Genomic DNA, 25099 nt, shown 5'->3' with positions numbered 1-25099 from the left:
ATGCTATAACGAACGTGATTCGAGAACCAATTCGTTCTAGCACATAGCTTACTGCATACCATAATATAATGTAATATAATAAAAACGTTATAGCATTATATTTATTATAACGTTAGAGAAGTGTGCAATTAAACAGTTTTATGCTATAGAATTCTACAGAGAAAAGGAATATATTTAGATTAATTTCTCTTTACAAGTCGAAGTCATTTATTCTCTATGCTAAATCGCATTCGCCGGATAGACGTACGTAGATGTTTTTTCAATCAACCCGAACGCAAGAGATTAATGATACGCGTAAAGTACGAAACGAGCGCATGGTTGCCTGATTTGAATGGACGTTTACTACTGCACGAAATTAAAGAACGCGGGGCGTCGTTGGGAAATAGACCGGACTACGCACGCAAAGCTTTTAAATCTCGCGCCACCGTAAATCCTCTTATTTTCCGCCGATCATTTACCTATCGCGCGATTGTCGTTCCCGGGCCCGTAAATTCTCGTATTAACGACGAATCTGTCTCGCAAATAAAACGATCCGTATCGCGTTCGATCAGGAAAGAAATTCATGAAATCGAAATATTTCGAGGGGAAGCGATATCATATTGTAGTGTAAATATAGCGACGTAGAACTCCCACTCAGGATTTTCCCACTGCAATCTGTTATGGGATACCGCAAGAGACTGATAAGAAAATCAACATGACGTCATAAGGTTTTATTCGATTCGCCAATGTCAGATTGTAAAATAAAAGCAGTGTCGCGCGTACGATGGCCATTGATAGGCATGTTATATGGTCATTAATCGAAGAAAATATAATTTTCTTCTTTGTTAACTTAAAAAGTGAAAAAAAAACCGAAGCTTCGTTAGTTTCTTTGTGCTATCTTTGTCCTTCTTTATCATAAAATATTTAGTCACCTTTTCATAAAAATCTACACAGCGTAACTTCGATTAAAAGGTAAAAAAGTAAAGCCATCTTACATAATAATTAACCAATTAATAACATCGGTGAATTGGCAATTTGTAAATCTTCTCTTTTACAATTGAAAAGCTTTCTGAAGAAAGACTTACGATAAACAAGTATAAGTTTTTTTTAATAATTATCAATCCAAATGTAGCTAACATTAAACAGCGAGTAAATATTGAAGGTTTATTACTTTATTGCTGACTCGCAACGATGATTTGCAGTTTGTAAAATATGTGTTACGTGGGAAGTTCCATTTACTTTATTACCAAATTTTTTTACTGTTGTGTAAAACAATGTATTGGTACACGCTACTGATAATTTGCAAAATACGTAAAGTTTTACTAAATAATACTAAGTTCTATCATATAACAGTATCTGCAAAAGATCGCTATATGAAATCAGTATGAAATAGTATAATTAGTACGACTCTACTGCAATGCATAATAGTGATATAATAATTGCACGACAGTTAAATGTATGTGTCTAAATTAAGGAATGTTACGCTAAGAATGTGAAAATGGAGCGTTACGTGATATCGGAACAATACATAATCCCTCCAACTTACCCAAAAACAATAGATACGCGTCATTTTTCAAATTACGCTGTATGTGCAACCTATGGTTGTTTATCAAACGCCCGAGAATTTTTAATTGCCGATTGTCGAATGATTTAATTATTGTTTCATTACGAATTAATTACATAAGAAGAAATGTAATAATTTTCCCTAAATAGGTATTTACGAACTGAATTTACGTAATCAGATGAAATCTGTTCACGATCGAAGTCATCCAATTTTATACGTAAACAATAGAGCGTATTTTTTGTCAGATAGAGATTCTCCACGATATTTACGAAGAATCTTTGAAAGTACGACGCTTACCGATAAGATAAGTCGACCCCGAAAGGAGAATAGAACGATAAGAATTCCTAAAAGTATTGTATTTTCAACGATTTTATAAGTGCAACAATCGCATATGACGATGCAAAACAAATATACATAATATCTCTGATAGACATTTTTAACGGTTATCATCTCGTCGCGATAATGTTGCTATTCGATAATAGTATTTCTAACCATTTGAGTAGTAAAAAGCTCTTCAATGAAAAATAATGAAAATCTCTTCATATAAGAGCACCAAATAAATTTCGTTAATAAGCATATTATAATTTACTACAATAAAAAATTCATTAACGAATTTCAATGAAACTTTTAATAGATAGGAAAACGTTTTACCTCGAATATGTTTGTATTTGGTAAAAATTACAAGATGAGCACAAACATATGAAACAAACTCTCTTACAATTAGTCTATCAGGAAAAAATTTAGTTAATGCAAAACGTATAACTTTGAATCGTACACAGTTCTAAGGAACTTTGAATTGCCAGCACGAATTTACATTTATTATACTGTTGAAGATGTTAAAGTCATCCAGAGACAATATATCACAGGTGTTATCAAAATTAACGTACGTAATGTTATTTACAAATTAAATATTTAGAAGTCGTTCCATACACGTCTACGTGTCATAAAATTGTAGGCAACGTTCTCTCTTAATTGATCGATATTTCCAGCCAGCTAGAAAGGCTATTCTTACTTCCAATCGACACGAAATATACGACATAATGTATTCCAACCTGGCGATAATGATAACATAACCGCATAACGTTAATTTATATTCAATTTATCAGAATATATCAAGATAATCTGCATTCGAGTCGAATCAAATTTGTAATCATATAATCGTAAGTTTATAATCCATTTTTCATCGAATATAGACGTAACTAAGATAAAATTCTCAAAGTGAGTATTCTTTATTTGAAATAATTTGAACGTTATTTGAAATAATTGTTTTCGCCGCTTTATAATTTACTATATTGTGATACAATTAATTTGCACTTGATATAAATCGTTATACTTGATATAAATAATTAATTTCCACATTTCCAATCAATTTCGCAGGAAAAATATGTATCCAAAAAGAAGTTTCTTTTTATGGGCGGTTTATAAGATTTTTACGCATTTAAGCATAGAAAATTAAGAAGTGCAAAATTAGTGCTCGAATGCACATGATACGAGAAGGTATATAAAATATTCAAAGTATAATGGTATTCCTATGATATTCGAAAGTCAAAACAATTTTGAGCTTCGGCTACGGAGTTTCTATATTTTTATGCAAAAATATGAATTTGCATAGAAATTTGCAGTCTAATTATAATTACCATCGTTCAAAATTCATAATCTATATAGATATTACGACTGCGCTCTACGAGCATGCAGCAACAGCAGATCTTTCAATGCTGTAACAAAGTTTCGTTTTTCACCTGCAGCGTACGCGTTAATATTTAACAAAATGTAAATGCTCGAAAGGGCAACCAATAAACTTTAATGGTCTTCAAAACATAAATGTAGAGAGCGTAGATATGTTCGATAACCGTATTATTATGGAATAAAAGCGACGACGAACTGCTTTATTAGAAACTCTATATCTACGCGTTGATAACAAATCAGCGATTTTTTTTTATTTATCGGGTTTCTTCCTTTCTACGAATACATTTGCCAGATAAGAAAGTTCTAATGAAATATCTTGTTAATATCAGAATGTGAAGCGACTTGGGTCTGCTTACCTTTATTCGCTCTGTCAGCATTCATCGAAACGATACAATGCAATCCAGGCATATTTCACATACATCGCAATAGTAATTCCTGTTCGAAATAAAAATCGAATAAGCACGAATATTATGTTAAGTAGTGAAATAATATCCCAATACAAGGTGGGGCGGTAATCGTAGTAGAATCGGGCAGAGGATGATTCCACGTGAAAAAATACGCTTCGTCGAGTTTAGAAATTTGTCAAGTAGATTTTAACTTGGCTAAGTATAGATCAGATATGCTAAAACAACCAGCAGGAGCTTATTATACATACGGAAATAAATAAAAAATATAAACTAATGTTTTTCTGTCGAAGGCCTCATTTATAAAGAAATAATGTTTAAGCACGTTTAATTGGAAACAAACCGGTCCGGTATGTACATGTGTACGTGTGATACATTTTCAAATGTATTTTTCTCGAAAATAAAGTATCTTATAAAAAAATGTTACCCTACATCTTTAACTTAGTTTCAAACGTTATTTAAGCTCCTGTCGATTATTTACTTTTGTTCGCGCTGTTATTATTTACTCTCGTTATTACTGATGATTGATGTAATTTAATTAAATAATCTTTGATATAATAAAAATTATTAATTTCTACACATTATTTAGTAAACTAACTCTTCTAATTTCTCAAAAAAGAAAAAAAAGAAGTCGTTTGGTCCAATTTTATTTTTCATGGAAGTAAGAAATCTGTACAAAAATCTGTATTCGCTCGATTTTTATCAACCGTTCCTTTAAAATTTATCGCTTTAAGTACATTAATTTATCAGTTAAATAGATACATATTTGTATAATCTTTACCGAATGTCTAATAAGGATAGAGTAACGGAAATATGTTCAATCAACCTTCTGTAGAAGGTTGCTGGTCGGATAACATGCCTACGTGAGTACTCACAGGAAGTTTCCCCAAAGCGATAAAAATTTTATTTCGTATCTTGCAAGAAATCGGTACATCGATCTTACGTAACGTCTTAGTGCTTTAAGGAGAGCTAATTGGTAACTTCAATCGGCTTTGGTTGAAGCATGATTTATATATCTGTCTATTATACTTTCTGTAATCACTGACTACTAATCTGTGTTTAGTAAAATCTGTAATATAAATACGATTATCTTAGCTGTTACTTTCTACTTAATACAGCTGTTCAATGTCCACTGTTCTCACGAATATAATTTCGAGTAAAGTAAACGAGCATTAAGAATTACATATTGAATTGGTGCATATGAAATGAGCATATTCAGGCTGTTTAGTAACTATTTAATAACTATTAGTAGTAACTATTATAACAATAAAACAAGGAATGAATTTCCTTAATAGCATCCAATAACACCAATATTCCATTTAACCCATCCATTTTCACATCTAGTGTTTCACTGCTAGTACTGTTTTATCATTACTGGACTGTAAATATTTATGCAATCTGATATTATTCTGAATAGAATTAACTGCGGAAGTCGCAATAAAAAAGCGCGAAGTAAAAATTCCTGTAAGAATTCCCTCACAGGTCACGGTGTATTTGAGAGGTACAGTAACTTGAAATCTACGCTGCAGCGCTTACTTTTGCAAAAAGACTATATAAATATATATAAAAGGTCTTTAATTGTACTAAAATCCATACATTTGTATTAACAATATAAAATACAATCAGATGTATTTACGATATATATAGATTAGATATATATAGATTTAAACATTAAGAACGAACAATTATCCACTTAGAAATATTTAGAATTCAATTTTACACGTATCTATCAGATCAACGATATCCGGATTAAACAAATCCACAAATATTATAGCTTCTATTTAGGGAGGACGAAGTGGAAGGACGGAAAAATATTAGCAAGATGTGGAAATGAGACCAAAGCAAGGGTATATTGGAAAGAAGAGGGAGAAAAAAGATGCAGACTAGGTAAAAGGAAAGAAGAAGACCTGAGACATGTAATAGAAGAATACGAAATAACGGGAGGACCAAAGGACACAGAAAAAATACTAAATGAGACTGGAGAAGGACTAACAGAACTAAAAGCAATAATAGGGAAGAGAAGGGCAATACAAGATGGAGAGGACGACAATAAGGAAGCACAGCAAGGAGGCAAAAGCCCAAAAGCTGCAATAGTTTTTAGAGACAGAATAATTAAGGGAGTGTGATATAATAAAGTGGATAAAAGGGAAGTAGATATATAAGAAGCGAAATAGATAAAAGAGATGTAAAACCGAAAGCTCGTCCAAAGCCGAAAGGCACGAACTAAGCAATAATAAATAATAAATAAATAAATAATTATAGCTTCTACTTTGCAAATCTTACATACTATATGTTCGCGAGTTTGGGTGACCCTCAGTTTGTGACTTGGACAGCACATCTGCCCTTTTTGGAAGTCCGAAGTTCCTCCTCCCAAGTTGTAAACTCTACGACGCGGACCTCATCAAGAGGCTAACTAACACCCTAAGTGCTCGACGAGTGCGCTCTAAAGTAAACATCTAGTATCATTCAGAAACGTCGGAAAAGAATGGAAGGAATAGATTCCCACCCCATAAAACCATGGTGAGAAGAAAAATTCCAGGACGGAGAGCTAGTATATAAGAACCAGGCGAGGCTTCTTCAGGGATCTTAAACCAATCTTCAAACAATCTTCACTACACAATATACTCTTCTTGTAACACAACAGCGCAAATAAATCGACTAAACATAACATTACTCCGCATCTTTAAATCTACCTGCACCTTGAGCGTTAATAGCGTTCACGGTTCGTTCATTCTGCGTTTTTAAACCTCCTACAACTGCACAAATACACGCAGGTTATTATATCCATTTTCACGAGGAAAGTCTGTCTGCAAAAGTTGAAGACAGTAAATCATTCACATCTTGCATTTCGGTATCACAGCAGCCATACAGAATACCGAAGTGCATAAATAACAACCGGATGTATTCTCTCTGGTATACGTACGTTTACCTATATATGCAACTGTGAATCAAAGTCTCGATTATCGACGTCTTATCGCTGCTCACGTACAAGTCGAAACAACGCACGTTTGATACACGAGTTACAATGATATAATCTAGCTCATGGCTTCTGATCGTTAGTACGCAAGCACCGAAAAGTAACGGGATAACGTGAGGAAATAATGTCGTAGAAACGACCTACTCGTGCGATTATGCAATGCTCTATCTGTATTCGAGAGCAGCTATCTCACGTAAATCATGGCAAATATAGTTCATTAATTAATTAGTCGGGCGAACGATATCAGTTGATTTTCTGTAAACAAACTGTGAGGAACGCGGAGCAGTGTGCTACGTTGCAAGTGTGCTACGTTAGAGAAAAATGAAAAAAGGAAGAGAAAGAAACGAACATACGACAGAGAGAACCGGTCATTACTAATAACTTTTGCATTGATCCTCATTATCATAAACAGTTTATCGACAGACGTGTTTTGCAATTTAATGGATTTGAATCTGTCGTTCTATAGAACGTGGCACGGTTAAACATCGTTGTTTTCCCTGTCGATTTTCACGGAGGCGTTGGTAGGTTAATGGAAAAGGAGGAAGTGAACCTGATCGATCCTCGCTAGGTATACGTTTTCCTGGATCCGAAAGCGTAAAAATAACCCCAGAAGAATAATAGTATCGCACCACTTCCTTGCAGGCCTGCGAGTGATGTAGATCAGCAAGTTTTACGTCAAACCGCAAACCCGTTCTTCCTTTTTCCCCTCTCCTTTCCTTTTTTAAAATCATCATTTTATCTTGACCTTCTTCCGCTTATTTCTCTGTCGATTACGATTTTAAATGTTTCGTCAGGGCGTTAACGATACGACGATATTCCGTGGAAGTTATTTATACCAGCTCTGTGATTTTGGTGTTTAAAATTATGACATTTCAGGAGTAGTTCGAGTGTGATAATGTTCGAAAGGGCAAAAAGAGGCGTAGGAAGTTGATATTACAAGAGAAAGAAGTATTTTTATCTTCAAAGCATTGAACATGATTTAATAAGAGAGATACTTTATTCATTGTTGCTTTCTGTAATTTTCTTATACGTAGCTACAACGTATCATGACCATCTATCTTCATCTTTATATTTATCTCTTTCATTCAAAAATTTTACAAATAAATCATTAGAAAAAAAAAATATCGAATACCAAATGGCAAATATGCAAAATAATGACAACGGAACAAATATCTGGAAAAATCCGACAAATATCTGGCAAATATCGGGAATATTCGTGGAATTCAAGTAATTTCGAGTTTTTATTTCCTGGCTCCTCCGTCATTATTTTTAAACATTTTACAGAAAGGCGCGGAACGTGTCTGGTTTGCCGCCTTTCAGGGGGCAACAAGAGGGTCGGACGTTCAACCGATTTGACGAGATGCAACGAGAGAGGCGAGAATTAAACACTGTCAACTCGTTCCCTCGAATCAATTCTCGTTGCACTATCTCGAAGGTTTACAAATGGCGATACCTAACGTTTCACTTAGTTACAGAGCGCACACAATACGCATAACCGAACAAACAACTGTATCAAATAAACTGATTTCATTTTACCAAAAACGTTTCTCGGAAACGTTTATTGTTTCGACTGTAAGAAGAAATTCAAATGGTAAATATATATTTGAGTTTCGCGAATTCTTCGTACGGTCGTGAATAAAAAGAAAACAAAACAAAAACAAATAAGAGAATAAAAAAGTGAAAAATATTTTCTTTATCGAGAATTCTAATCTAACACTCGACAAGAGTATCCTTACTTCCTTTGTTATTATAAAACAATTTAATTATTTTCACTATTTAATCAAGATAGAAAATTTGTATTTTATGCAGTTAAATACTCCAAAGTCACTTAACACTGAAACACATCTAATTCAAACTATATTGATCACGACATATGACTCAACCATACCAGTCGATTAAAATTCAACAAATACTGTCGTGTTTGGGACATTCGACTCGACGTATAACTTACGTGGAGAATTCATTTCGTAACATAGCTGAATATTAGTATTTAGATGTAACCCGAAGCACTGCGATCGTCTATGTCAAACCGATTGATGATTCAACGCTTTGATAATAAATTATTTATAGATGAAGAAAAAATCATGTGGAAAATCGAACTCGTAACAAAGTTACATATGAAAATCGTCGAATCATAGGATCACTGGTAATTTTCATATTTTTGTTTTACGAACGTCCTTGTAGGCGTTTATGCTCGTCCTATATGCTGTCCAAGTGGACGTTACAATGTCTCGTTATTCTATTCAACCTTGCTTTATGTCATGATTGCGTCGCACCTGTAAAGTTCCGATTCCGATGAACAGCGGACATTAAATGTTTCAACGGATCAGTATCTATCGGTACCCTATTAAAATTGCATAAGCTTTAAACCATAAAACGTGTTTCTCTCTTCCTCCATTTCGTCCTACGATTCTCACGGTTGAGGAAACTATTCGCAGGCAATTCGATCGTGTCAAATGGAAATCATATTGTCAATTGCGTCTTGTTCCTGCTATTTCTCAAACGTTATCGTCGCATACTACATCCAATCAGATCGTCGTATTTGCTCAAGAAGTGACTCTTGTTTTGCCCTTTGTACACCCGTTACGAAACGTTTTATTTAAACTTAAATATTCATTAGATCAGCAGATGAAATACGATCATTCAGTTGGCTCGCTGCATAATAATTAATCACATCACGCTCGTTCAGTCATTTTCCAGCTACATTTAGATAATTCGCGGGATTTTCTGTCGATAAAGAATTTCTTACGCTTGAGGAAAATATTATATAATCGAGAAAGTTGTATCGTTTTTTATAAAAGAAGAGAAAGACGCAAAAAATATAGAAAAAGCATTCATCGGGATAATTTTAGTAAATAGTTTGGTAAACGATTATGGCAAGTAAAATGATATTTTTCTACATTTCTGTACGTGGTTCTTTTCCATCATAAAAAGAAACTACTAAACGTTCTTGGTTACGTAGTATAAAAGAACCGTCGTCGATGATTTCACGATTTAATCTTATATCAAAGATTCTTTTTATTACAAGCGTCTTTTATTGAAATGAATACAAGATGAGAATATGAAAATTCGAAAGACGTGTTTGAAAATTTGTTTGCCGCAAATAATGTTTAATTCGATTAAACTATCAGTGAAAGATACAACTTCCATGTCGTATCATAAAAATAAAAATCGCAACAAATTCATCAAGCAGTTCGCGTTTGGTGTTTCTCGATACGGCTTCGTAGAAGTATTGAAGAAAGCCATATATTTGACTTTAGTACTTGACTTCTATTTGAAGGTGATTAATGTAACATTTCCATCGCTAAAACTGTGTGCGTGTAGGTAATTGTTCTTAACAAGTTCAGCGGCATGTGAAGTATAAGATTCCTCGTAGGTTGAAAGTTATGGTTTATAGGTCAGATGGTTACATTGTAATACAGGCTTATAGGAAAGTATCGATCAAATGGATTAGTCGTTCCTTCGATTGTTTGCAAGTTTCTTCGAAAAGATATTCAATTTTGGAAAAATACACCTTCGATAAAATTCTAATGAAGAATAATCTCGTGTATCGATATCAAGTTTCTCATACTTAGAAATATACAAAGGAGAATATGTCAAGTGTCTCACAATGAAATAGAGCCATTTAAATAACAAAGAGTAATTACTCTTTCACAGCGCATAATAGTAACCTGTCAAAAATTGAAATATACTGGTTGCGTAATTGGCCATTACGTAACAAATCGGTATACAATGGGAAGCCAAGTGCTTGATTTAATATGGAAACAACGATAATTATTAGGCTATGTAAAACATTTCAAGGCGAAAATATAAGTTAACATTTCATGCCAATATGTATCGGTGGCCGAATGAAAAATGTAGGGAGTTAACTGTGAGGGACATAACGTTTCTTCTTTGGTTGGCCTTTTGACGATGGTCAAGGCTAGTCGTCAGTTAATCATAAGAAACTGAATAAACCTACGCCAGTCAACGATGCCTTGTTAATACAATAATTGAAAAAGTTGTGCAAAAACTTTTACAGTGACTTCAAAAGGCAGTATAAATCACTATAAAGTATCTCTGAATATTTATTCATAATATAATAAATGAATATCGATTTACTGAAAATGATTGCTAACTATATACAATTAAATATAATATATGTCTAATAATATGTCACGACGAACGAAAGATTCATTGTCTTTGGTTTAATATTATTTATGTAAATATTCCAATTGTTTTGTGAACAGATATTAATCGTATTTAATATAACGAGATATTACTGCGTTAAAATCAAAGTATTTATTTTTCGGTTTATTATGTGTTCAAGTAGAGTGTATACTGTCAAAAAAATTAAACATCCGGCGAAAGAATAAATAACGTGTAATCAGCTTGATTATATGTACAAATATGCGGATAAGCTACCAGTTTATCTGCATTCCAATTACCAATGTCTTCACACTCGTTACATCGACGCTTTTAATCTATTTTCCTTCCTGCTCCCATCTTTTTCTGTTTCGTTCATTCGATAAGAGAGTTGGAAAATAGCCACAACCCGATTTCATTATGCGGGGTCATGGTGTAGCACTTTCTCCTTCGATTCAACTCCAATATTGCCTACTAATTACTTAAAATGTGCATTTACTCCTGAACCACACGGGATCGTAATTTTTGTCTATTTGCGCATAGAAAATAAAAACGCGACAATATCAACGAGAAATTCCCTTCAGTGATTGATGGATAGATCACACGCGTGATGTTTTCATATAACTATTGCTAGAAACTATTCTAACTAAAAGACGAACTCGATTAGAAAAGTCACTAGCAGTAAATGATTTCGCAACGCGGGTTGTCGCGTAATCACAGCAATATCATTTTAAACCTGAATTACTGGTTCTCCACAGGAATTACACCGCGATTGATCAATTCCTCCGCAGTTTGCCGTAATTGTTAATCTTTAGCAAAGCTTAATGGCTCGTTAATCTTGTATAAATATCGATGTGGAATTGCTATCGATATGAAGTAAATACTATGGAATTTCTATATGAACATAAATTAAGCGAGAATGTTTACGAAATATATATCCCTGTAATAAGTTTCAAATATCATATTAATTTCCTGTTATTTAGTTATCAAATAAATATCGTTTTACGTATGTTCCACGTTAAATAATCTCGTAGGTGAGTTGTTTTGCCTCGAAATATTCCGTATTACGCATATAAACTTTTAGAGAAAGTAATGACAAGTTCCCTTACCTCAATTTGCATATCTTCCTGCCACTGATTGTCTTTCATTCAATCCAGGCAAACTACATTCCGCGAACACATTCGTCACGTCCATCCAAAACTTTGGCTGACCGTGCATTTTTCACTCTAATCTCACCTTAAATCGGAGAACATTGTACGAATTAAAAATTACAAAATTTAAGAAAAGGGAAGATACTTTTATCAAAATATCTATCGGGTTCTTATGTAAAATTTTGTAATATAAAAATAGAATTTCGTGTAAAAATTATCCGTTAACACGTAGTACCGAGAAACGACTAATTTCGACTGATCTTCCTTCATTTCAATGCGAAACGTTCGTGACAATACATAATTTACAGAATAATAAGAATTCCTTGAAAGAACACAATTCACATTTGTTAGCAAAAAGTCAAGTCTTCCGATATCTTGGTAACAAATATTCATAGTTTAAACGTTCGCTAAAAACCTTTGCTCATTTATAAAACTAGTATACATTGCGACACGAAAGTATTTCAACATTTATCATAGAAAGCTTCTACGTGCATACTGTGTATGTTACAGAAAACATTTTGGAATTTCATTAGCACCGCAATGATACGCGATTGTCACGATCATATTCATCAAACATGAAACCAATCTAAAAATGTATACAGAAATTACGAGATGTTTATTGCAAACATATATTTAGCAAAAAATTAGTATACAACTTGAATTGCTACATTAGGTATATGGTAAGTCTCAAATATAGTTACGTAGAATATTATTGTAGTGTCGTGGAAAGACCATTGAGAAAATTCCGATGAACTACAGGTAGAGAAGAATGAAAATGCTGACGGTTCAGGAAGGATGGGAAATCTCGATGAGCTATATGCCCGTGACCCTTTAGGACAATGAACGATTAGTCGTTAGTTAGCTACGATGATTACGTTAGATAAGATGTATAAAAAGACGTTTTGGTGGACAGAATGGTCAGTTATGACTAAGTTGCAACTATTTACAGTTACAAGTAAGCTGCGGATTAATCGTTACTCATAAATTATCGAACTGTTGTGAGTTGGAGTTGGTCATAAGTTGTAAGTTGTGTAGTTGTACAAATTCAGTTGATTTAGTTGTATCACATTACTACATCGAGAAATAGCTCTAATTAAACAGTCATAGTTCTCTGTTTCAATCACTGTAAGCAAATAAATCTATCTAAATAAAGATCACTATAATTCTGATCTCTATATCATATAGGATGTTTAGGAGGTTTACATAATAATATGATGGATAATTGACTACATAGGTACTTCCGTGATCTATGTTAATCTCGTTTTATAAGGAAATAATAGACGCACTACATATTTTGTTTTGTATTATTTTATTGAATCATGTATGATCCATTTTGTTCTAATAAAACAAAATGATAATTACGTACAATCCATTTTGTTCCAATAGAACGGAATAATAATTCAATAAAATAGTATAAAAGAAAAAATGTTGTGCATCTATTATGTGCTGATAAAACGAAAGAAACTTTTAGGATCATCAATATTCTCTACCTTTTGCTTTGCGGAGTTCATCGATTTGACAAATAAGCAGCTTAAATAATAACGAAACTTCTATTTGTAGAGGTATATTGCAAAAAGTATCGTTCCAATTAAACCTGTATCATAACGTATAATTGCACAGAATACCCTGCAATTTAATCCAAACCTAGTCTAGTCTCTAGAATCTCATAAAAATGGTAAATTTCAAAATGTCTCGTATAGCATACATAACATATTCATAAAAGGCGTCTATAAGTATTGGAATACATTCATGTGTCTGTATATATAGAACGACGGAATCGTTCCGGAACAAATAACAAAACTATGACATAATGATAGGATTGTATGCAAAATTCATAGTCAATGAGCGCATAGTAAGATAGATAAAAGACGATGGACAAACTCGAACACCGTTGAAACTCAAAGATGAGTCGACTTCGTCGCTAGAAATTGCCGACAGACCGCATAAATCGACTGTGATGAGTCCATCGGTATGTTCTGTGAATAAGTCACGTGTATGTCTCCATTATTTACAAGCTTCGCGTAGGAGGATCGATGTGTGTGACCTGAGGTTACCATACGATCGTTAACGCAACGTACTATCATTACCGTAGGATCGAGATCCGGTAAAAAGCGAGCCAATAATTACTGCATATATAAAACGTTGAAATACAATGTAATCCTTTTTTGTTTTCTTTTTTTCTTTATCGTATATTAGCCTCTTCGATTTGTATCGTAAATTATTCAAAGGAAAGGTATTATTAATTACTCAAACATAATTATTATTTCAGAACGTGTAATATATCGTTTCGTCGATCCTCATCAACGATAGTTTACTGACAAATAACATTTGCCAATCGACAAGCGACGAGTTTTAAGCTATCGAGTAAAAAAGATTATAAGGATACTTGCAGGCATAAACACGGATACGCATTTATCAACGCACGAATTATACGTAAAAAATACGAGTGAAAGTTTTCTAACGAAACGTTTGCTTACTCCATGCTTCGATATTTTATCACACGTTTACTACCCAGTCGCGTAAAAACATTTTATACGTGTGCACATATCTGTAGATCTCGTGCTATTGCACGGATGAATTACATCGACTTTATTATTATTTCAGAGACCAGAAATTATTATTAGTTCGAGGTATATCAAAAGTATTTTTATCGATTTAAAAAAGCCAGACATCAAATTCATCGGAATTTAAGAAATCATATACTGTTTTAAGACGAGCGATCACGATGATCGAAGATTCTTGATATCGATCAATAACGATAGACGAACATCGTGAGATTAAATTAGCGAATAATTTAGGAAAAATACCAAGGCTGTAGGTATTGCAAAGTATCTAGAAACATGAAGAAATTTACATAACGCGACAACGTATGTAGGTTCAAACAAGTGAAAACGCATGTGACGTTTCTGAATCCAAGGTCGAGCGACGCGAACTTTATAGGAGAAAGGATCAACTCGTGAGTTCTTCGAGCGAACGAGAATGGCTGAATTCCATACAGAATCGTCGTTTTCCTAAATTACGAATGTCCGCTATCAATTCTTCACTGACATGGTCCACTCGTATCTGAATATAACATTTTAAATACTCCGTAACATTAATTGTCAGTGAATAAAGAAACTTCGTAGTCGTACTTTTAACAATGATATTCCTATACTTTAAATAACAAGCGATAACATTAGAAAGACAATGAGGAATGAAATACATCGAGAAAATTACGTAACCCTCGTGCTTCGTATGGAAATCTCACGATGGCATTCTAAATTTTTATTTCTATTAAAAAAGAGAAGTTTCAAACATTTGACTTTACAAATAATTATATATATAACGTAGCAGAGATATCGATAGCCATCAGGGACTGTTTATGAAAGCTTATGGTTAACACGTTGGTCGTCGTGTTACTCATATATATGTGACGGGTATACTTCCGTGGGGGGCCGTCACCCAAGTACAGGTGACGCTTTTCTTGTTCAAGTTAATTAAATATAGAATATTATATATATAGGATATACAACATAAAAATATTATAAACACATTATACCATACTTTTTATTTATTTATATTCTGGAAAAAATATTACATCATGCTGTATCGCATGGTATTTGCTAAAACATTCCAAACACATTTGGGATGATTTTGGGCACTTCGAACAATAGTTGCCGACTTCGTCATCACTACTCTCCTCACTTTCAAATATATTTTCACACTATTTACTAAACATTTTGAGGATGAAAATATCATTAATGTACATCTCACAAGTATGCTTCTCGACTAAATGAAAGATCTGAGATATCTGCCATGAGATCCCTTGGAATACTCTAGCTGGAAAGCTTATCGCTTTCTCCATTTCAGAACTAAATAATCTTTTCTTTACAATGAATCGAAGGCGATAAACAATGAATTGCCGCTTGTCGCTCTATTTACGTTCTGCGTACCGGCGGTCGGATTTGGGCCCCGCAGGAAACTTAGCCGAATCACGCTGGACGACCAACGTGTTAAAGGCTATGGAAGAGCAAAAACGTTACCTATGGAAGGTAAAAGATTCTTATAGTCAGAAGCTCTTGTATTAGCAATGTAATAACAAATCTCCAAGAAGAGAACAAGACTAAACTTTGTGGTCGAGAGAATTAAAAATGCGTTCTCCGCGACTTGATCGGATAATCTGATTAAATTTCTGTCTTTCGTAATTGGTAGGTCAGGGCGGTGTGATTTTCAGGTGTAGGCAAAAGCTTGAGAATTCATGAAAGCTTCGGATTCGAGTGCGACGATAAACGTCTAGACTCTAGACTCGCGCATTTGCATCCCGATGCTATGAGAATGTTAAATAAAATTAAGCATATTCGATGAGAAGAATTTCGACGTGATCTGTGTTCCATTGTACAGTACGACGAACGGTCGCTTGTAAATTCAAAATAGTTTTGTATTACCAACGGAGTTCGTGTACGGTATTAGTGCACCGTTCATGAATTATTAAATGATTCTGACTTAAGTGAACATTACTCTCTTTACCATGTTCTTCGTTTAATACTAATAATCAGATTGCGGATTACGATATCTAAAACGTTCCAAATAAATTCCAAATATAAAGGTAACATCAAACATTTCATCTACCGATTTCAAAGGGCACATATAAAAGTGAACTTCTAATTAAGCAAACCTATGTGAAGAAGCAAGGTTAATTAAGTCTTTGAAACGGCTAATAATTTCGAGGCAATTAGACGGGAGGAGGAAAGGGAGCGGACAAAAACACAGACTCCGTCGAATTATCCGTTGATCGAGATACGATTCAAATTAGTTCCTATTCGATTACAAATAGGATCGATTAGACAAAGAAAGGAATCTATATACATATTCATCATTCCCTTCTTTATCGATCAGCGGACTATTAAATTGCAATGAGATACGACCACCATGCACGATGCGTCACTAAACGTCGCGCATAACTACATAATGATTTTATTTTGATTTGCAAGTGTCTTAAGGCCCTAGTGAATGGGCGTTTAGGTGGCAAATTAGGCGTACACTCGCACGTGTGGCCCAATTAGATCGCCCGTTCGCGTATTTATCAGTTTGTTTGATCCGACGTTTATTTAACGGACCACGGTTGTTGGACGGCGGAGCACTTTGCCGCGCCACCTTTTCAGGCCCCAATCAGTGGGAATCTTTAGCGTTTGCCCAGGCATTAACTAGTAGACAAGCGCAACGAGCAGATGCGATGTTAACTTACGTAATTCCTGAATGAACGACAACGAACGTGGCGTCTCAGTCCCAAGCGACGAACGACGCGGCACTTTCCCTAAAAAAATTCGAACGTCAACTATATCTCTCTCTTCTCTTTTCTTGTACCGCTTACATTGTTTTCCTTTCTTCTTATGCTTCGCTTCTCGGTATCCTCTTTCTCTTTCTTTCTCGTCCCGTGCCAATTCTTGCCTCTGGCGATTTTTGAATGAATTAAACATCCGTCTCGCCGAGAAAAACAATGTACCAAGTCACGGACTTTCAGCAACGTCCGAAATAAGAACACTGACGCAATGGGATAGATTTCGGTTCTCGCGAAACCAACAAAGAAGGTAAACGGCTGCTAACCGAAATTAACGCCAGGACTGTCACGACTGAAGGATATAAAACCTTGTAGCAAAGCAACGAAAATGAAACGAAAGGTGTCAAAGAGAAAAATAAGCTCGCGTCAATTTATTTTACAAAAAGAAAAGGGAGAATCGTTCAAATCTCTATGAAAAAAAACATTTGCTGCGAAAAGCTACGAATCGGTTCATCATTTTGACTCTGGTATGTCTGATATTAAATTGGCCGTGGTTTCGATGCGTTTCGCGTTGATCGCGCTATTTCGATGTATATAGATCTTGAATCGTAAACATTCGTGTAACATGTGCATGATGAACGTAATCTGTAGAAATACAAATCTATTTTGCAATGCTTTATACAATTTCCTTCCATTTGCATAAATTTCAATTACACGTGTAATTTTGTACATCATAAAGGTTATGAGACGTAGCGATTACATCGAGCATAAATAAATTGATATTTGATATTACATGAATCTGATAATCTTACGATTATCGTTTTTATTTGTTCGTAATGCACGTGATGTCGACATTCGCGTTAATATCATATACGGTTTGCTCAGCGTGTTTTGCAACCCACCTTAAATTTGGGTCTTGATCATGGCTACATGCTGTACGCATGCGCGTACAGAATATTTACACTTAATTTGATATATTCTTTATTATTTATGTAACTGTGTTATTGTATTGCTGTACTTTTAAATACATTTCCATATTCTGACTTCATAATTGATACAGACATAATCGATGATATATCAATGATAATTCATTCAAGATCTAGTTTACATAAATTTTTATAGACGCTAGTTTGATATTAAATATTTAAGTATACGTATATTTAAGATTCAGATAATAATATTCTCGTAATAAGAACATGTACTATCTCCTACATAATCGCATTTTAAATAAGTAAGCCATTAGATATACGCGTCAGAAGAATTATATTTACAATCCAATGTGATTTCAAATCATGTTTAGGTTTCATTTTGAATCAATTTAAATTTCATATTGAAGATATTAAATACTGAAAAATTCATATCCCCTCAGTGTACTAAAAAATATATCGTTTTATCATTAACGAGTAATAACTGCATTCAAAGTACCTATTCAGAATACATATTATTATACATAACGAAACATTTTAATTGTATATCAATATGAAATATGGTACGAGTTCAATTACTCGTTTAACATTTAGAGATTCACTACGATTAAACACTTTGAGAAATAATTATTTTTCTATTACACATATATACTTTTTAAATATATAATTTGCCAAATGTACAAGAAGATAACAAGAAATGTGTAGAATGATTAGATCTGAGTTGTTTAAGTCTGCTGGTGAGTACTAAAATGGGAGGTCATCGGCAGATTCTCAGCAAAAAACCTGTTGCTTCGCTTACGTTGTCAGGAAGTTTAATCATTATCGTAAACCTTATAGGAAAAGTGCCAATAGAAAACTGGAACTTTGGCCAAGTTTACAGATAACGTAACAGATCCACAATAGGTTGGCCTGTTTAATACGACAGCCATACGAAGGTGAAAGAAAAGTTCGATGATATCGTTTTGCATCGCAGGATTTAAAATCTCAACCGTCATTCTTATCCGTGTTGAAATTTTTTAAAATGTATAATTTATCTATCGTTGAAGTATTTTCAACACCTAAAACTATATACGATACACAAACACGTGTATAAATTAATTAGAAGCGAGTCGAAAATCTTTGTAAGATTTCACCGATATCTTTAAACACAGACAGTAATTGACGGAAAGGCACACTTGTGATCGTCAATCATCAGGTACCAAAATCTTTCGTCGTAAATCTTAATCATTCGACTTCTCTACGTAAGAGTATATGTTTGTTATAAAATATGTACTTACCGAAAACAACTAATCCTTGATAAAGCACAATAAACACTCGAAAAATATGATAGAGACGACATAACCCGCGCACCAAACTAAACCGGCCATATTGTTTACTGGAACAGCATTTAACCGTGTGCCTGCTTTCACTGTTTTGCGGATCTCTCGTGAAAAACGATCATAACGCACTCTGTCGTTGAACTAAGTTAATTTTGTTGATATTTCGTTCAAATTGGTAACATAGAAACATGACCCGACCGTGAATCTAGTAGAATACGGTTTATATCGATACAAACTGTTCTAAATAATTTTCTAGATTCGTGTAGAGGGAGTTCATAATTGAAAAGGATGTAAATATTATTCGCTGTGTTTATTACAGGTCATCATTCAAGTACGATGTGCTTCTATTAAACATAACTTTTACAAATTGTTGTAGTATTTATCAGTATTAGTTTATTAAGTACATATTGGATTTAAATACAATTCATGTACATTGACGGAATTATCGAAATTATGTGAGTTTATATAAAAAGTTCATGAAATTATATACATTTTGCTTTATTATATGCAATTATACACATCAATTTTATAATTATTTTATTTTATTTATATCTTTATCTGCTTTTATCAAGGTCGTTATCGTATGAAAGATGTACTGTCTACTCTTTCAAAATCTTATGGAATTAACTATATTTTAAAATAAAATAAAATTTGATTCTGCTCAATATTTTTTAAGAGGAGATTGAAAAAGATTTGATTTAAAATATTTATTGGTTATTTTATATTTCAGAAATATTTATTAGATATATATAATGCCACGCAGAAACCGCAGTAAGAAAGCCCCTCTTATTGGGGAGGATACTAGAATTGCAGTAAATTTAACACTTAAAAAGTTATTGGAAACTCATGATCAGAAAGAATTAGAATTTCCATCTTCGTATACTGCGGAAGAAAGAGCCTATATTCATAAATTAGCGCATGAACTTGGATTAAAATCTAAAAGTAGAGGGTAAGTTAAAAATAATACAAATATTTCAATTTCAATGTAATAGATAATAAATATAAATAAATATAAATTTTTCTTTAACAGTAAAGGTACAAATCGTTTTTTAACTGTATACAAAAGAGAAGGATCGACAATAGTCCAAGCTGATGCTGTAATAAAATTGCAAAAAGCATCTAGACAAAGTATATATAATTTATTACAGGCTTTTCCACTAAACCATAAAGAATGTCAGGATTTGTTACCACCGATTGAACGAGAACGGCCTCCTAATACGGATGGTACTCTGATATATATATCCAAAGTATATGTAATTAAATCGTGAAATTGAGCTTGTAATCTATAACTTTTAGTTTCAGTAAATACAAATACAAAGGCAATGGGTCGATTAAATAACAGCGTGCCTCAAATACCACAATTGAAAACTAATTTTGATGTATTAAATTATCGTAAAGCACTCCCAATATTTAGCTTCCGGGAAGATATCCTTGATGCATTAAATACCAATCAGGTAGTCATAATAGGAGGGGAAACAGGTAGTGGTAAAACTACTCAAGTTCCTCAATTTATTCTTGAACATTGCCAACAAAGGCAACAACCTTGTAGAATTATTTGCACTCAACCAAGGAGATTGTCAGCTGTGTCAGTGGCTGAAAGAGTAGCATTTGAAAGAGATGAGAAAATTGGTCAAACGTTCGGTTATCAAATAAGGCTTGAAAGTAGAGTTGCCCCAAAAACTCTTTTAACATACTGTACAAATGGTGTTCTCCTTAGAACTCTTATGGCAGGAGATTCTGCTTTAAGTACTGTTACACATGTTATCATGGATGAAGTTCACGAACGCGATAGGTTTTGCGATTTTCTTTTAATAGCATTAAAAGATGCAATACAAAAGCATAAATCTCTTAAACTTGTGCTTATGAGCGCCACATTGGATGTTAACATTTTTGTTAAATATTTTAACAAATGTGCAGTTGTAAATGTCTTGGGAAGATCATATGATGTTGATACGTATTTTCTCGAAGATGTTCTAAAAATGACGGGTTATATGACGAAAGAAATGCTTTCAAAAAGAAAAGAGTTTATGAATAAAAAAGATCAACATAAAGTGTTAGAAACTTGGACTCAATATAAACCTCAACAATCAGGATCAAATACTATGAGTGAAAGATGTATATTGCCTGCTCCAATTTTAGCACAACAGAATGAGCCAGTTCCTGAAAAAATAAAATTAGAACCATGGCTAGCCGAAGAAATGGATAAAAGTATTTCTGAAGCATGGTTACGTGGAGGCGAAGATAATTTTGCACAACTTTTATATTTCATACTTTCCGAAAATGTTTCGGTAGATTATCAACATTCCACGACATTCGTGACTCCACTTATGATTGCCGCAGGAAAAGGATGTATAAATACCACAGAACAGCTTTTAAATTTAGGTGCAAATTTAAACCTACGAGCAGCCAATGAATGGACTGCATTAGATTGGGCAAAGAATATGAATCAAGCTGAATGTGCCGAGTTAATAGAAGCATATATGAAAACTTATGATTGTACACTACAGGATGAAACAAAAGTACATGCTAAAGATGTTTCACTTTCGGAAGAAGATAAATTTTTATTAGATGTATATCAACATACATTTAATGATGATAAAATCAATTATGATCTCCTCTTACAATTAATTTTACATATCCACTTAAAGATGCCTCCTGGTTCTCTTTTAGTATTTTTACCAGGATATGATGATATTGTAACTATGAGAGAAAAGATAAATAATGAAGAAAAGGAAATGAATAAGGGTTTACGCTATAATTTATATGTACTTCATTCAAATATGCAAACATGTGATCAAAAGAAAGTATTTAAGCCAAGTCCCGTAGGATCTCGGAAAATCATTCTTTCAACAAATATCGCTGAAACAAGTATCACAATTGATGATGTCGTATATGTTATTGATTCAGGAAAAGTTAAAGAAAAATCGTTCGATGCATTATCGGGGGTGTGTACACTTAAATCCAATTGGATTTCCCAAGCTTGTGCAAAACAACGTAAAGGTAGAGCAGGGAGATGTAGAAAAGGGATTTGTTATCGGCTATTTTCGACGGTTCGATATAATAGCATGGAGCCTTATCAAACTCCAGAAATCTTAAGATCACCACTACAAGAACTGTGTTTGTACACAAAACATTTAGCTCCAGGAAATACACCTATCGCAGAATTTTTAGATCGAGCATTGGAACCACCTTCCAATGTAATAACAAGAAATGCAGTTCAATTATTGAAGACTATCGACGCATTAGATCCGTGGGAAGATCTCACTGAATTAGGAAGTCATTTGCTTGATTTACCAATTGAACCAAGACTTGGAAAAATGTTATTGTATGCTGTAGTTTTAAAATGCTTAGATCCTGTCTTGACTATTGTATGTAGTTTAGCATACAAGTAAGTAAGGATTTAGACTTTTAAGTATATGTTAAATAACTTGACTTAATATTATTTTGAAAAATGATTTTCAGAGATCCCTTTATATTACCCCTGCAACCATCACAAAAGAGAGCTGCAACTGCGGCTCGTAAGAGATTTGCGACTAATACATATTCCGATCATATGGCAGTTTTACGTGCTTTCCAAGGGTGGCAGAATGCACGTGCAAGCGGCAAAGAACGCACATTTTGCGAACAAAATTTTATTTCGGCTGCTGTGATGGAGATGGTAGTTGGAATGCGTACACAACTGCTTGGTCAGCTTCGTGCATCTGGATTTGTTAGAGCAAGAGGGCCAGGAGATATTAGAGACTTGAATTCTAATTCTGAAAATTGGGCCGTAGTGAAAGCAGCTCTGACTGCTGGTTTATATCCGAACCTAATAAGACTAGACAGAGAGCATTTGCAACTAAGAACACAGTACGTTGCTTCTTTAATTTTCTCAGCATTATATTTTTATATAATATAGTATTTATTTACATTTTTGATTGTTAATTTTGTAGGAAAGAAGTGAAAGTATCTTTCCATCCATCATCAACTTTAAGAGATTATCCAAAATCACCAAGGATGACATCCTCTCAAACATATGCAGCTAATGTAGAAGCTTTGCCCTGTGATTGGTTACTTTATGAAGAAATGAGTCGTACAGGACGATTTTGTCATGTTAAAATGGTTACTCTGATCAATCCATTAACAGTAGCTTTGTTCTGTGGACCAGCAAGATTGTCCGTAGACGTAATTTATGAAGCTGAGTGTATGTGGTATCTGACTACTTAACATAGTAGATTTTATTAATATATTTTAATGTCATGATTTTTTATTTATAGCTGTACCAGAGAGTGAATCAGATTCTGAAGTTGATGAAAGTAATGAAGGAACGATTTTTAAACTCGACGATTGGATAGTATTTAAACTCGATCCAGAAACTGCTAGGTTCTTTTTACATTTAAGACAAAAATGGAATGCCTTGTTCTTGAGACGGATGAAAACGCCGAATAAAGCAATGTCACAACTTGACGAAAAGGTAGTGAGCACTTTAGTAAGTGTAATTACAAATGAAGAACAGACATGTGGATTACAACAACCATCTGGTATTGGGCAAAGACCACGCCCTTTAATTGTTGATTATTATCCTGCCAATGTTAGGAGAACAGATGACTTTGTAGAGGTAATTTCTTAAATTTTCTGGTATTAAATGAACACTAATATTTAGCTTTTTGTATTTATAGTTATATTTTGATTTAAAATTTATTTCCCTTTTTTTAGAGGAATTTTTAAAATTGGGCAGAAGAAAAATATTTTATTCTCTTGGTTCCTATGTGTATGTGTTAATATGCAATGACATAATGGTATTCCTAATTTGCATATTTTAATGAGAATTGAATAGGTTGCTTCTGAAATAGAATAGGATAAAAAAAACGAATTGTGGGTGATTACCTATAAGGATAATCATAGTTTCATTAAAATGTTTAGTTAATAATGACAAAGTTAATAAATTTTGTTTTTCGTTCGAAAGTCTAAAAATAATAAAAATATTTTATTTAATCATATTATATATTTTATATATATATGTGTGTGTTGAAATTATTTATTAATTGCATATTTCTGGTCATTTAAATTCGATGTCATCAAACACAAATTTGATGGTGAATAGGTAATATTTTTTCTTGTAAAATGCATAAAAGATTTTGATTATACAAGTTGTTATAAAGTGATACTGAAAAATGTCAAGTAATATAGGTAACTAAACATATAATTTCATGGCTTATCATGAGATTTGCTTTATTATAAGGGTACTGTTTCTCTGAAATTGCTTTACATTTCCAGTTTATTGCCTAAATAGTATTAAATGAATAACATGTAGTAATCGAAGTGTAGATCTTTGTATCTTTTAATGTGATATACTGTATAGATATTAGTCTAAGAGTAATTTATTTACATTTGACATTGTGCATAAAGTACTTAATGCTATGATTTACTATACAGAACAATGACACTTAAGAGGAACACTAATCTGCAAGCAAACAGATGGTATAAATTTAATGAAATAGGAAATGAAACGGAATTTAATACTTTAATTATTTGACACAAATATTTTATAAGCACTTTCATTTGAAATTCACTGCTTACAAATGTTTATTATCAAGTACAAAATTTATTTATATTTAGATATTTTGGAAGTCATAAACTACAGCAATATTGTTTGTTTTGTATATATTTAATTTCTCGAGCTGAAACATTAGGCAATAGTAACATATATATATATATATATTAATGTCAAC

General features: G+C 33.3%; 2 protein-coding genes across 6 annotated transcripts in view; one reads left to right on the top strand and one right to left on the bottom strand.

The window, feature by feature from the left end:
* LOC122568451 (phospholipid-transporting ATPase ID) overlaps positions 1 to 19496 on the bottom strand; it is a 69592-nt gene extending 50096 nt beyond the window's left edge. Inside the window, exons 1-2 of one of the 4 annotated variants that reach the window (XM_043728182.1) lie at positions 19347 to 19488; positions 11845 to 11971 (exon numbers count right to left, since the gene is read on the bottom strand). The gene's annotated coding sequence lies outside the window, so the exon portion shown is untranslated. Of the gene's footprint in view, positions 1 to 3585; positions 3611 to 11844; positions 11972 to 17110; positions 17180 to 19346 lie in introns of those variants that run through there. The other 3 variants (XM_043728184.1, XM_043728181.1, XM_043728183.1) reach the window with 3 other exon arrangements.
* Positions 19497 to 19678: 182 nt separating this feature from the next.
* LOC122568453 (3'-5' RNA helicase YTHDC2-like) lies at positions 19679 to 25097 on the top strand. 2 transcript variants are annotated; one of them, XM_043728198.1, is made up of 8 exons: positions 19679 to 19843; positions 20119 to 20337; positions 20419 to 20612; positions 20691 to 22776; positions 22851 to 23237; positions 23321 to 23571; positions 23645 to 23985; positions 24084 to 25097. In XM_043728198.1, the coding sequence occupies exons 2-8, from the start codon at positions 20141 to 20143 to the stop codon at positions 24093 to 24095; spliced, it is 3468 nt and encodes a 1155-aa protein (XP_043584133.1). In that variant the 5' UTR covers positions 19679 to 19843; positions 20119 to 20140; the 3' UTR covers positions 24096 to 25097. The 2 variants fall into 2 exon arrangements, with proteins under 2 accessions (XP_043584133.1, XP_043584132.1); XM_043728197.1 differs by having other exon boundaries at positions 19680 to 19843; positions 20685 to 22776; positions 24084 to 25096.
* Positions 25098 to 25099: the final 2 nt, after the last annotated feature.

This window comes from Bombus pyrosoma, linkage group LG6, assembly GCF_014825855.1.
Source record: "Bombus pyrosoma isolate SC7728 linkage group LG6, ASM1482585v1, whole genome shotgun sequence".
In the NCBI taxonomy this organism is placed as follows: domain Eukaryota; kingdom Metazoa; phylum Arthropoda; class Insecta; order Hymenoptera; family Apidae; genus Bombus; species Bombus pyrosoma.
This window is presented reverse-complemented; position numbering and strand designations above follow the sequence as displayed.